This window comes from Triticum dicoccoides, chromosome 7B, assembly GCF_002162155.2.
Source record: "Triticum dicoccoides isolate Atlit2015 ecotype Zavitan chromosome 7B, WEW_v2.0, whole genome shotgun sequence".
NCBI classification, from domain to species: domain Eukaryota; kingdom Viridiplantae; phylum Streptophyta; class Magnoliopsida; order Poales; family Poaceae; genus Triticum; species Triticum dicoccoides.
Genome location: NC_041393.1, coordinates 654,221,122 through 654,233,287, shown reverse-complemented (window position 1 = coordinate 654,233,287; position 12,166 = coordinate 654,221,122). Strand labels below are relative to the sequence as shown.

The 12,166-nt window shown below is 43.5% G+C and overlaps 2 protein-coding genes across 2 annotated transcripts in view; both read right to left on the bottom strand.

Annotated features, from left to right (window-relative positions):
- The window catches only part of LOC119337052 (wall-associated receptor kinase 2-like), a 26,109-nt gene extending 25,755 nt beyond the window's left edge, over window positions 1–354 (bottom strand). The window contains exon 1 of the mRNA XM_037609156.1: window positions 18–354. Within this exon, the coding sequence (XP_037465053.1) occupies window positions 18–354 (337 nt within the window). The remainder of the gene's footprint in view (window positions 1–17) is intronic.
- A 6,048-nt stretch (window positions 355–6,402) lies between these two features.
- LOC119340239 (E3 ubiquitin-protein ligase RING1-like) lies at window positions 6,403–7,794 on the bottom strand. The gene has a single exon (XM_037612136.1). It carries the CDS (start codon window positions 7,670–7,672, stop codon window positions 6,695–6,697), a length of 978 nt encoding a protein of 325 aa, XP_037468033.1. The 5' UTR covers window positions 7,673–7,794; the 3' UTR covers window positions 6,403–6,694.
- Window positions 7,795–12,166: the final 4,372 nt, after the last annotated feature.

Sequence of the window (12,166 nt, the reverse complement as noted above, 5' to 3'; positions counted from 1 at the left end):
TTAGTTGTAGCTCTTACCGCCAATGATACCCGTTGGACCGCCGGTGTCGCCCATGAACATCACCTCCGTGACGCGGTCGCTGAGATAGAGCATTGGATGGTACGTGGTGTTGTCGCAGAAGAGGTCAAAGCCGGTCTGCCGAGAGCAGCCGGGGCCGATGCCGAAGGGAAACATAATGTCCATATCGCCGCATTTGTTTGGACAATTGGCAGATGGGAACCTCCTGATGCCCTGTTGGTGTCTCGGAGCTCCGGAACCGGACGCTCGCGCTGCTAATGGAGTCTTAGCCGTGGTGGCGGTGCTGCTGATGCAAGAAAGCAGCAGGAGCAGCTGAAGCACCGTGTGGACGGCCATCTTCCACTAGATGGAGTCTGAGAGAGTTGAGCAAACAGAAGCACGATGAGATAATGACATGGAGGTGTGCGGAGGAGAGCCGCTGGCTTTGGCTTTGTATGGTAGCTGTGGCACGCGATCGGTCTTCCCTGTCCACGCTCCTCCGCGTGAATGCTCTCTGTGAAAGTGCCTAGGTTTCTAGCATTATGCATCTGGTTTGCACGACGATGCGGACGAGTCTGAAAGCCCTCGCCGGTCGCCGCACATGGCCGCCCGACGTGCGCGTTCAGGCTTTAGGGTACTCGATTGCCTTTCCGGACGCGGCTGGTTGACTGACCAAGCAAAGAGTCGGTCTTGGTGAGGAGAATATTAACTGTGTGCAATTATGCACGGTCGGACCCCGTTAGCCCGACACACAGCGAAGAAGATACAGAGGAGCAAGATTCCTATCCATCGAGACCTAGGCTTGCCGTTCAACTGCTATGTCTGTCTATGTGAAGATCTCCCCTTGAATTCATTCATACTCAGTTACAAACTACACGCAGAAAGGTTTAGGCCTGTTACCATACAAGCTTTTATATTTTCAAAGGTTAAATGACTAAATTCAATATCAAGGAAAACGAATAATGCTGCTGTCAAAGGCGTGTCCCATAAAAATCCCCATTCTGCACAACGAACAACATATGTTTGATTCAAGCATGCCCACATCCTGTCACCTGGAGGCTAGAAGCCCAAGGTTTATTCAAAGCTGTACAGTACCGGCACATTATGCTTGTAGCAAATGGGTCAATAAAAGTGGCAGCGTTCCGAATGAACAAGGACAGACAGAGAATTGACAGATAGCTGTTACACTTCGCAAAAGTCCACAGTATTTCGGAGCTCCAGTTTAACCCCAAAGGCAAATGCAGTATATGGTGTCACGTTGAATTCCGCCGGTCAGAACCAGCGGAATCTTTTGCTTTTGTACTATAAAGCTGGGCTTCTCGGCATTTTCCTCTTTATTAAAAGCACTTTATGTGACTTGTGAGTACATTGCTCATGTTTTTTTTGTGCATTATACTCCCTTAGTCCGGTGAAAAGTGTACATATAGAAACTTTAGGACAAATTATGGAGTAGAGTAAAATAATGCATTGGAAATGTGCAAGCCACCATCTCTCTCCTCTTTAGTTATCCTACCGCCAGTGATCTAACTGTATGTAAACATTAAGGAGATCATGTGTAGAATGCTATTGGTCTTGATTACCGTGTGATGAGAGAATAACTTTTTTCCTCTTTAATGTGCATTAGGAAGATAGATGTACACTCTTTTTTTGGATAAATTTTAAAGCCAAACGTATACTTTTCACCGAACGGAGGGAGTATATGCCCTGTTATACTTTTGAAATCATCGTAAACAATGATACCTGCTGATGAGCATCGCTACCTGCTGACGATGGTGCATCCCTCGTTGAGCAGGGCGCTTGGCTTGCATGAGAGCAGAGAGAAGATCAACCTCATGCGAGCCCCGCTGCGGGCGGGTGGAATTATGAGTGGAGATGACGCTGCATGATGTGCCGTCGGTCAGTGCCAGGGCGCATGTGGAGACCCTGGCTAAGGTGGAGAGAAGTTTTCTGATAAGTCCCTCTTTTCTACATTGATTCAGTGTTCGGTGACCACTAGATATCGCAGAGAGCTATAAGATCTCGTTGAAAGTCAAAAAATGTATGTGGCAAGTCATGAGAGGCAAACTTCCTGCCGCTGGCCAAATTAAGAAAAGAAATGATCCGGGCTCTGATCTTTGTACTCTATATGGTCTTCTAGAGGGCACATTTTTTTTTTGATCAAAGAAGGGCTCTCCCCTTCCAATTTTCATTACTGAAAACCAATCTTACATAGTTCCCAAAGTACGATCAACAAACGACAGGTTCAACAGCAAAGCACTGGAACGAAAGTAGCCAGCAAAGACAAGCAAGACCAACACAGGTCCAGCATAAGGCCCATCGACACAACTAAAGAGAGAAATAAAGGTAAAACTAGCGACTAGCAGGCCTAAACAGACTTAGAACAGCAGCAGGAAGGAGGTGTTGCAGCCCTCATACAGGGAGCCTTGCCACATTGATTCGCCATCCCTGCCCTGCTGTGTATTCCTCACTTGCTGCCCGTTCTAGTACTCTTGCCCCCAGTTCCAGCATTTTTTTGGCGGCTCCTTTGTCTGCAAAATAGACCAATCAAGCAACCATTGAACCATTAGTTTGATAATCTGCAAAGGATCATTAATCCTTTTTTTCTCAAAGACAATTGCATTTCTACTTTTCTAAATAGCCCAGAATAAAGCAGAAACACCAATCATCACCAATTTCTTGTCTTCTTTGTTGAATTTATTTATCCATCCCCCAAAACAATCTTTTACATTTAAAGGACTAGATTTCAGGCCACAAACGCATTTGACCAAACCCCACAGCAAAGATGCCGCAGAGCAATTGAACAACAAATGATCAATTGATTCATTTTGTCCACAAAAAACACATTCTTTTCCTCCTTTCCACCCTTTTTTGAGTAAAACATCCCTAGTCAAGATGCTTTTTTTATTTACTAGCCACAAGAAAACTTTTATTTTGGCAGGAACTTTGATTTTCCACAGATATTTCTGTGGAAATTTAATCCCAGACGTAATCAGTTCCTTCTATAAAGATTTAACAGAGAATTTCTTATCAGCAGTGAGGGTCCATTCAATTTTGTCTTTTCCCCCATTCATTTTAATTGTTTCACATCTACTCTTCAGAGCATTCCATAGTTCTAAAATTTCTCCATGCAAAGTTCTTCTAAATCTGAAACCCTTCCATCCTTTTTGGATGGCCTCATATACAGTTATTTTATGATCAAAGCAAATGCCATATAATCTAGGGTAGGCATCTTTTAGGGGCTTATCATCCACCCAGGTATCCTCCCAAAACCTAATGTTCTTCCCCTCCCAGGTTTTTTCTTCACAAATTTGTAGAAGATATCCTTAATGTTCAGAAGACTGGTCCAGAACTGAGATTCTCCTGGCTTTTTTTCCATCAGAGCTAGACATTCATTCTTTCCATATTTTCTTTTCAAAACATCTTGCCACATCCCCTCCTCTGTTTCCACTTTCCAGAACCATTTAGCTAATAGGGCTATATTCATGACTTCTAAATTCAGGATTCCTAGCCCCCCTATTTCCTTGGGCAAGCAACATTCTTTCCAGTTGACTAAGTGATATTTTCTAACATTTTCATCTTCTTGCCACACCAGTCTTGCCATGTAAAAATCAGCTTTTTTAATGATTCCTTTTGGAACAGCATAGAAGGACATCATAAACAATGGGATATTGGTCAAGCAAGCTTGCACCAGGGTAATCCTACCAGCAATAGATCCTAGCAATTTCCCCTGCCAACACCCACATCTTTTCTCAATTTTATCTGTCACACAACTCCAATGAGTGTTTCTGATCCTAGAGTTAGATACAGGCATTCCCAAATATCTGATAGGTAAATCCCCCATTTTGCAAGTTCTAGAGGGCACATACCATATTATCTTCAAATGTGGGTTGGCAGCCGTGTTTTGGCGCTGCATCCAATCGGTGATGGGGGTCCAGTGGAACCCTAGCTCGTTTGTTGAACTTAGAAGCTTTGTTGGGAGCCTAACTATCTCTGGGCAAATTAGACGCATTTTCTGGTTTAGATTTTCGGCTGTTTGTTGGGTGCTTTGGGCTACCAGGAACAAATTTACTATTAAACATGTCTTTCCCAACAAATAGTGTTCCTTTATCCAAACTTGTCTCTTGTTACAATTGTGGAAATCATTGATTAAGGACTGCGACGTGCAGGCCAGCGAACTGCTGATCTCGCGTAAGGGCTTTGGCGATTTCTATCTGCCGCACAAATCAAGTTGTGGTGCCCTCAGGGATGCATCCGTGCTCTCCAGACCTTTGCTTCAAGTTTTTTGCCCATAGGTAGTGGCCTGCGTGCCGTTTAAATTGTATTGATGTTGTGTAAGCATTAAATTGGGTGGTTATGTTCTTTGGCCAGGTGGCCCTTTTACTGTGGTTGTGACTCTGGTTCTGGTGCCTTTGGCTTTATCTATAAAGTTAGGTATATGTCTTTCATCAACAAAAAAAACACCATGGAAGTCTAAAACACAATACTGAACTATGAAACCGTCTAATTTACAACTTTCAACTTCCAAAACCGAACAAGAAACAACATAGGGTGATTCCTGACGGGTTTTAACCAAACAACATTCTAGTCAGTGACAACTCATCTGCCATGTCATCTCTCTGGCCGGTTTTGGGTCAAATTTTTGACAAAAAGAAGTTTCCACAAAACATTTGGAAAAATTTCTAAAAAATTTCCACCCAACCCTTATATTCAATCTAGGATAGTTTAAACAACTTTTGCCAAGTAGAAAAAAATTAGAGCGAAAATTCGAATTTAGAGCCATTTCGGGTCAAATTTTTACCCCAATAAAGGTTTCTCGAAAATATTAGAAAAAATTCAAAAAACCAAAAAAAAAAACTCGAGACTACCTAGTCAATGCCTTAAGCACCGGCTAGGAGAACCAGCGCCCATGTGTCCCGTGTTTCTAGGTCGGCCCTACACCATGTGCGACGTGGTCGCTCACCCCATATACGCCTTGGTTTGCTCGGTCACGGTTGACCTATTGAGCAGTTAGACCGTTGACTTTTCAAATAAATAATTAAAAATCACAAAAGTTGCAAAATTCATTCATTTGAAAAAAGTTTGCAAAATCAGAAAATTTCAGGAATTTCAAAAAAAGATCTTTATTTGGAATAAAAAGTTCACACTGTTTTTTATAAAAAAATCGTGGACTTAAAAAAAGTTCGGCAATTTTGAACAAATCACAAATTTGAAAAAAGTTAATAATTTTTGGGAAAAGAATGCGCAGTTGAAAATGAAACATGGAGTTTGAATTTTTTTGAAAAATTTAGGATTTTTAAAAAGTCCACAAATTTTAGAAAACTAGCAAAAACTGAAAACGGATTGTGAATTTGAAAAAAGTTCATGGAATTTGGAAAAAATCATGAAATTGAAAAATAACAACATATTTGAAAAAAATCATGAATTGGAAGACGTGTTTGTATTTACAAAAAATAGGAAAATGATAGAAAAAAGGGGGAATAATATGGGCAGGCCCGCTACTATACCTAGCGTACAGAGGTGTGCGTCGTTTGGCGAAATAGCCTATAACCGACACTTATGACACGGAATAGGATCAGGGGTTCCTCTTCAACCAAGCCGCGGGCTGCTTTAATAACCGTGCAGGCCACGAAGGATGCAGCCCATGCAACCAAACCGACTCATTTTGCATCCCCAAGGTCTGTATGGGCCAAATCCGTGCAACCAAGCACGCCCAAGTACATTGGTTAGTAGCCCATTGCTTCACGATGATCACATGTGGGACCTCCTAAATGGCGCTTGAGGCGCCAGCTCGCTCTGACGGCGCTCAGGCAGCCGCCTCACGTGGGCCGGCCCAGCAAGCGAGCTAGTCGCTCGCTCCACCTTTTTTCTTTGCTCATACAAATGATTGTGTCGTACGATTGGTTCACTGTCCAAACGTTTAACTAGTGATCGATTGACTTCGAAAAATAAATATAGATATAAAATTTTTTGAAACTGAAAATAGTTCATGAATTTGAAAAAAGGTCATGAGTTTTAGAAAAGTACACAGATTGAAAAAACATACATGGATTTTAAAAGAGTTTGTGGAATTCATGAAACTGTTAAAAAGTTCATCCATCTAGAAAAAAGTTCATCAAATTCTGAAAAATGTTCAAGAATTTGAAAAAAAAAGTTCATCAATCTTGAAACAAGTTCATCAAATTTGAAAATAAGTTCACAAAATTGAAAACAAAATCATCGATTTGATAAAAAGTTCATCGATTTTGAAATAAGTTCATCGATTTGAAAAAAACGTCCATCGATTTTGAAAAAATGTTCATTGATTTTGAAGACAAGTTCATCCATTTTCAAAAAGTTTCATCGATTTTGGATTTAACCAGAAGTTCATCGTAATTCACTTTATTGTAACCGATGCCACGATCGTCATGAATCAATAAAGGATGAGATGATTGTCAAAAAAGGTGTAGCATTTTAGACCCTAAAACCCACCAAGCAGTACCATAAGCGACTATGAAACTGTGGCAGCAGACCATCAGTCTTTCTGAAAAAACAAAGTTCCGACATTACATCTGAATTTCACACATGATTCGGCTATATCTGACATGTAACCGTCCATTTTGAGTTTGCAACTTCTGTACACGGAAGCATAACTAACTAGCAGTGGCACTGCTCTATCTCAAGAACGGGCTCAATCGACCCATGAAATTTTTCCAGGCACTCAAGACGGAAGCATGGAGCTGCTCGTGCGGCGATGTCCCGAGAGGAGAGACCGCCGACCACCGCCGGACAAATACCGCAAGCGTCCAGAGCCCGATGGCACCTCGCCGTTCCCCTGGATTTCTGTACTGCTCCGCTTGTCTTCAGGAACCAGCCCGGCCCCGGCGGACACCACCGACGAGTCCATGGAAGCTACGCGGCGAAAAGTCTGCATCCTCCTGCGCTGTGGCTCCGGCGACCTCGACCGGCTGCACCGGTCGATCTGCACGCGCAGCTCATGCTGATCGTTCGGCCGCTGTTGAGCTGGACCCGGCCGCTCGTGATTCAAGGTATCGGTGCCGCTGGAAACTTGTTGAGCGTCGTCGGCAGGTGGATCCGAACCGCCGGTGGCCGCCGAGTCCAAGACGACGACGTCGGCGCGGCAGAGCGGGCAGTTGACGTGGGCGCGGAGCCAGGTGCCGATGCAGGGGACGTGGAACGCGTGGCCGCACTTGGGGAGCAGCCGGAGGAGCTCGCCGTCCAGGAACTCGCCGAGGCAGACGGAGCAGTCGGCGGCGCCGCCCAGCGTCCCCGCGCCGGCGCGGTACCGCGTGAGCGCGATGGACTCGATCGCCTTCTCGTCGAGCCCCACGGTGCGGATGTGCCACGCGTGGTGCACGACCTCTTCATCCTCTGGACCTGGAGCGCCCACTTCGACGTCGGTCGCGATCGCCGCGCCAGCCATCTCGGGGGCGGGGCCGTCGCCCTGGACGCCGGGGTTGGCAGCCTCGGCGGCGATAAGGGACTGCTGCCGGCGCCGGCGCCTCCTGCGACGGATGAAGCAGTAGATGGAGAGGGACGCGAGAGCGAGGAAGACGAGGACGAACGCGGTGACCACGAGCGGGGTGACCAGGCGCCGGCTGCCATCGGAGGATGGAGGAGAGCGGCAGTCGTCGTCGTCGCTGCCTTTGCAGGGCGGTTTCGGCAGGTCCGGCGACATCGGGGCGGAGGGGACGTGGCCGGGGCGCAGGACGGCGGGGCGGGTAGTGAGCGAGAGCGACCGAGGAAACAGGGAGGTTGCTTGCGCTTCTCTGCTAGGTGGAGCACGACGCGTTTCGGGGAGCAGAGAAAATGAGGGTGAGGCCGTGAACTGGTAAAAGTAAGGTTGGGTGGCCAAGACCGACTGGGCGGTGGTGTCAATCGTCGCGGTGCGCGTGGAAAAACTCGGCCGCGGGGGGCGTCACCGGCGCCTGACGTCAACTGCCGTCCATGGTGATATACTGACCAAATCGCCGGCGGGGATGTGGCTGCTATAGGAGATGGGTCCTTTCTTTTAGCCGATGGAGGCACGAGGGTAAAGCACCCGTCCGGCCGTCCGTCGATCGTGGGAGCAGTTATTTCTGGCGAGCATCGGAAGCCTAATCCCCAAACAAACTCCCTTCTATAAACTCAATCCCTTTCCCTCAAGCTGCGAAACACGCTGAGAAATCAATCTTTGAAAAATCGTTTTTTTACGTGTGTTGTACAGGGCCTGACAATTGACAATTGACCGAGACATAACAAGCTATTCTAGAACAATAACTCGATTCGATTAATCCACCAACTCTCGTCCATTTCAAGGAAATCGTACAGATAGGAAGTCGGTTAATATCCTAGAACCATCCGAGCTTCTACTTCTGCCCCAGGGACATCATTAGAGCATTGTTTTTTTTTTTTGTTTTTTTTTTCGAAGAATCATAGGGTATTTTATTCCAGTGTGATAGAGTTACAATCTTCAGCGACTAACTTGCTAATGCATAGGGGTGAATGGCCCAGCCAACATGATGTGCTATCACCACTTCTACCAAAATTCGCTAAACAATGTGCAACCCTATTCTGCTCTCTAAGAATTTTAACATGAATAACCACCCTATCATTCAGATACCTCTTGAACTGCGACACCAGATGCCCATACGCCGACCTGTCCAAGGAGACATCCCCAAGCATCTTGAGAGCCACCGCACAATCGGACTGAAGTAGGATCGTGGCTTGTGAATGCTCTACCGCTAGCTTTAGCCTTTCCATCATAGCTTGCAATTCTGCCTCGAGAGCTTCATTGCAGTGGAACCGTTTGCGGTAGGATGCAAAGATAACAACCCCGGTCTTGTCTCTAAGAATCATACCAGAGCCAGCTGATCTGTCAGAAGGATCGAAGGAACCATCTACTGACAATGCCACCTCATGCGCTTGTGGAGAAGGCCATGGTTTACGTGGTGCATGTGTCACAGATGGGGGCCATTGTATAAGCGCGTCGGCTGTCATCGGGGCTTTCCCTTTCATAATCTCCTCGACACTCAGCGAGATTTGTTGGAAGGTATTATAGTAGCTCGACAGAAATGAACAAGAAACACATCCAAATATAGACAGAGCTAAAATAGACTAGAAGTATCATTCTTGTAGTGTCGGGCGTCGATTTGGTTCTCAAGCACGGTTGCCAGGCATGCTTCCGGTTCCTCCTTTCTTCCCGAGGCCTCTCATTCCTAAATGTGTTGTTGTTTGAGTACAAGAGATGAGAGAGGAAAAAAGAAAGACCATCTCGTGCTATATATGCTGCCTAGTCGAGTAGTTGAGGACGAGGGGGATGGTAGTGTATATATATCCATACGCTCCATTATCACTAAGTTCCTGATTTGGTGTGCATTCAATTGAGAAAGAGAAAGAAATGAGACAGATATGTGAATCTGTAAAGTGGTGAATGAGAGGCAATATCCAAAGTCATCAATTTAGTCTGCACGATCAAAGATATGCTGCTACGGACCCACAATGCCCTTCACGGGGTAAAAGTATGTTTTTGCGGTTGGCCTACGTTACTGATATTAGTGTGCCCCACCAGTGAAAATAGATGCATTAATTAAGGTTTGCAGTTGGCCTCAATGAACCCCTTAATAAATTGGAAACACTTCTTCTCGTAGGTCCGACAGTTACCAAGTTTTAATCAGACCACTCAGCAGCCATCGATACATCTTTCATCCCACGGCCCATATATTCAACCAAAGCGCCTAGTTGCTTTTCTAAACCTTCCATCTTTTACGCCGGGTCTTTATATTGGACGTCTGTTTCTATCCAGAATTAATGAGACGTGTTCCTCATCCTCCTCGGCCTGACTTTCTACACTTTTTGTTGTAGTATGTACTTGTTCTGTATAAGAATGGTTTTGGACACTGTACCTCCACTTATTCAGTTAATTTCATGCACTGTTTGAGCGAAGGTGCTATGACCATTTAGTAAAAGTCATGATAGATGCCATGCAGTTTAAACTTATATCTTTGATATGTAGTTTGGGGGAGTATAAGCATCTTATTGACAATTGACATAGACATAATAAACCATCCTTTATTTGCTGACGATATATCATTTCCTTTCACAGTTGGATGTGTGTTTTCTTTCTGAAGGTAAAACATCTTGTATGAATAGAGTGTCACTTTCCTTTATATTGATGCTAATCGCTCATGGCATGCTTTAAATAGCAAATCATCACGATATATTTATTTTTTTTCTAGATTTTTTTCCAACACAACACTTGCTCCAGAGGGCTACATGCTATCCTCTTTGCTTGTGGGTTTTGTTTGGTTAGGCATGTTAGAAAGAGTTTGAGGGCATCAACAGTGTGTTGGAGGCGGCGTTGCCTCTAAGCCGGGACCCACATGAAGCCTCTAAGCTCAGCTGGAAATGATGTAGTGTATAGCATTTCCTAGTGCCTCAAAGCTGGGACCAGTCAATAGGTAAGCAAGTAATTTCTCCATGACTTTAGAGCTGCTCACATGCGTAAGAGAACCCAACCATGCAAAGAGTTGATTCTTTTGAATTTTTTAAGTGAATGGAGGTTGCCTCTTACCTTAGAGGCGACGCCATATTTTTGTGTTAGAGGCGAGGACTGCAATGTATAGCATCAGCCTCCAAGACTTTAGAGGCAAGCTTAGAGGTGGAAAAAGACCACACTATGTATGCTCTGATACCAGCGACATGGCAGAATTTTCCACGGTAGTTTACTTGTAATTTGATGGGACTTCCACAATAGAATTACAGAGGCGCTCTGTTAGTCCAGTATAGCCCACTAGTACATGTATAATTTTTCTGGCTTGTTGTATGATTTTTTAAATTAGCTCGTGAATACATTTCTAGAGAGAGGCATATTACTAGTATTATTGGATAGCTATACAGCTTAAATATTACTATACAAGCATTTTCTGGAGAGAAACGTATAAAAACATATGCGTAAATATTAGGATATGCATAATTTGAATTCTATATACTCGTGTATGTTAAGGACGGTATGATTTCGATCTCTAAGTACAACGCATGCATTGTGATGTACCCATGACTAGCCGGTAAATTAGACAAACAAGCACCATGAACAAACACGAATGAAGGATGATTTAAGGACAAACTACTTGTTTACACTTTGCACACGGTTGAAATTCTTTGTTGGTTACACTTAAATTTGTTAGTTTTGCACTCTTAAAACCTATGTGATGTTAATCTTCTTATCATTTAATTGCTAGACTGATACACATAACACTCTACCAAGGTCTATGAATATCCAAATGTATTGTGTACAAGGACACATATACACACACTATAATATGTTAAGGATGTAAACTAATGTTTGGAATAATATTATTCATTTGGCCTGCTTAGATTTATGGTCCAATCCATTGTATAAAATATATTATTAAACATCTCAAAAGGAATTTTCAAAATGAATATTGTTACAACAAAAAACTTTTAATATAACAAAATGTATTTGAAAATGATAGTGTGAGAATTATCTCACTAAAAAGTTTTCATACATTGGCATGATAACATTGTTAGTTCCGCTAGTACTCAAGACTAACGTTAGTTGTAGTATATTGAATGTTGCATAAAAAGGATATACATTTACTAGAAAGATGAGTTATGAAGAAAGAAAAAGATTATTATATATGTGCCACTTACCTAACCAACAGGACAAAATATGAGAGGCTGATCCTGGAAAATATGAATTACGAGTTTAGGACTTGATTATGGTAAGGTTTTAGCTCCGTAGAAGGTTTGCCTAATGTATGCAAGTTTGTTAAGAAGTCTATTAAGAGTTCTCGTTATGTGTTTTGAAGTTAATTGTAACCTGCGGATATACAATGCTAGAGATGACTATTGCCAAAAAAGTCAAGTAATAAATTAAACCCAAAGTAATCTGCATCACAATATCTTTCTTGTGTGTATCAATCCCTAGCTGTGGGGCGTGATATATACGTCTCCAACGTATTTATTATCTGTGAAGTATTCATGTCATGTTTACAAAAAAAATATGTTTTGGTGCAGTTTTATATAATTTAAATGGAACTAACCCCGATTGACGCTGTTTTCAGCAGAACTATCGTGGTGGTGTTTTTTGTGCAGAAATATAAGTTCTTGGATCGGGCTGAAAATTTATGATGATTTTTTATGGACAAAAAGTGACCTCCGAAGCTTTGAG

Bases quoted from the DNA above. Each gene is read 5' to 3' on its own strand.
- LOC119340239 (XM_037612136.1), bottom strand. From the start codon at position 7,672: ATGTCGCCGGACCTGCCGAAACCGCCCTGCAAAGGCAGCGACGACGAC.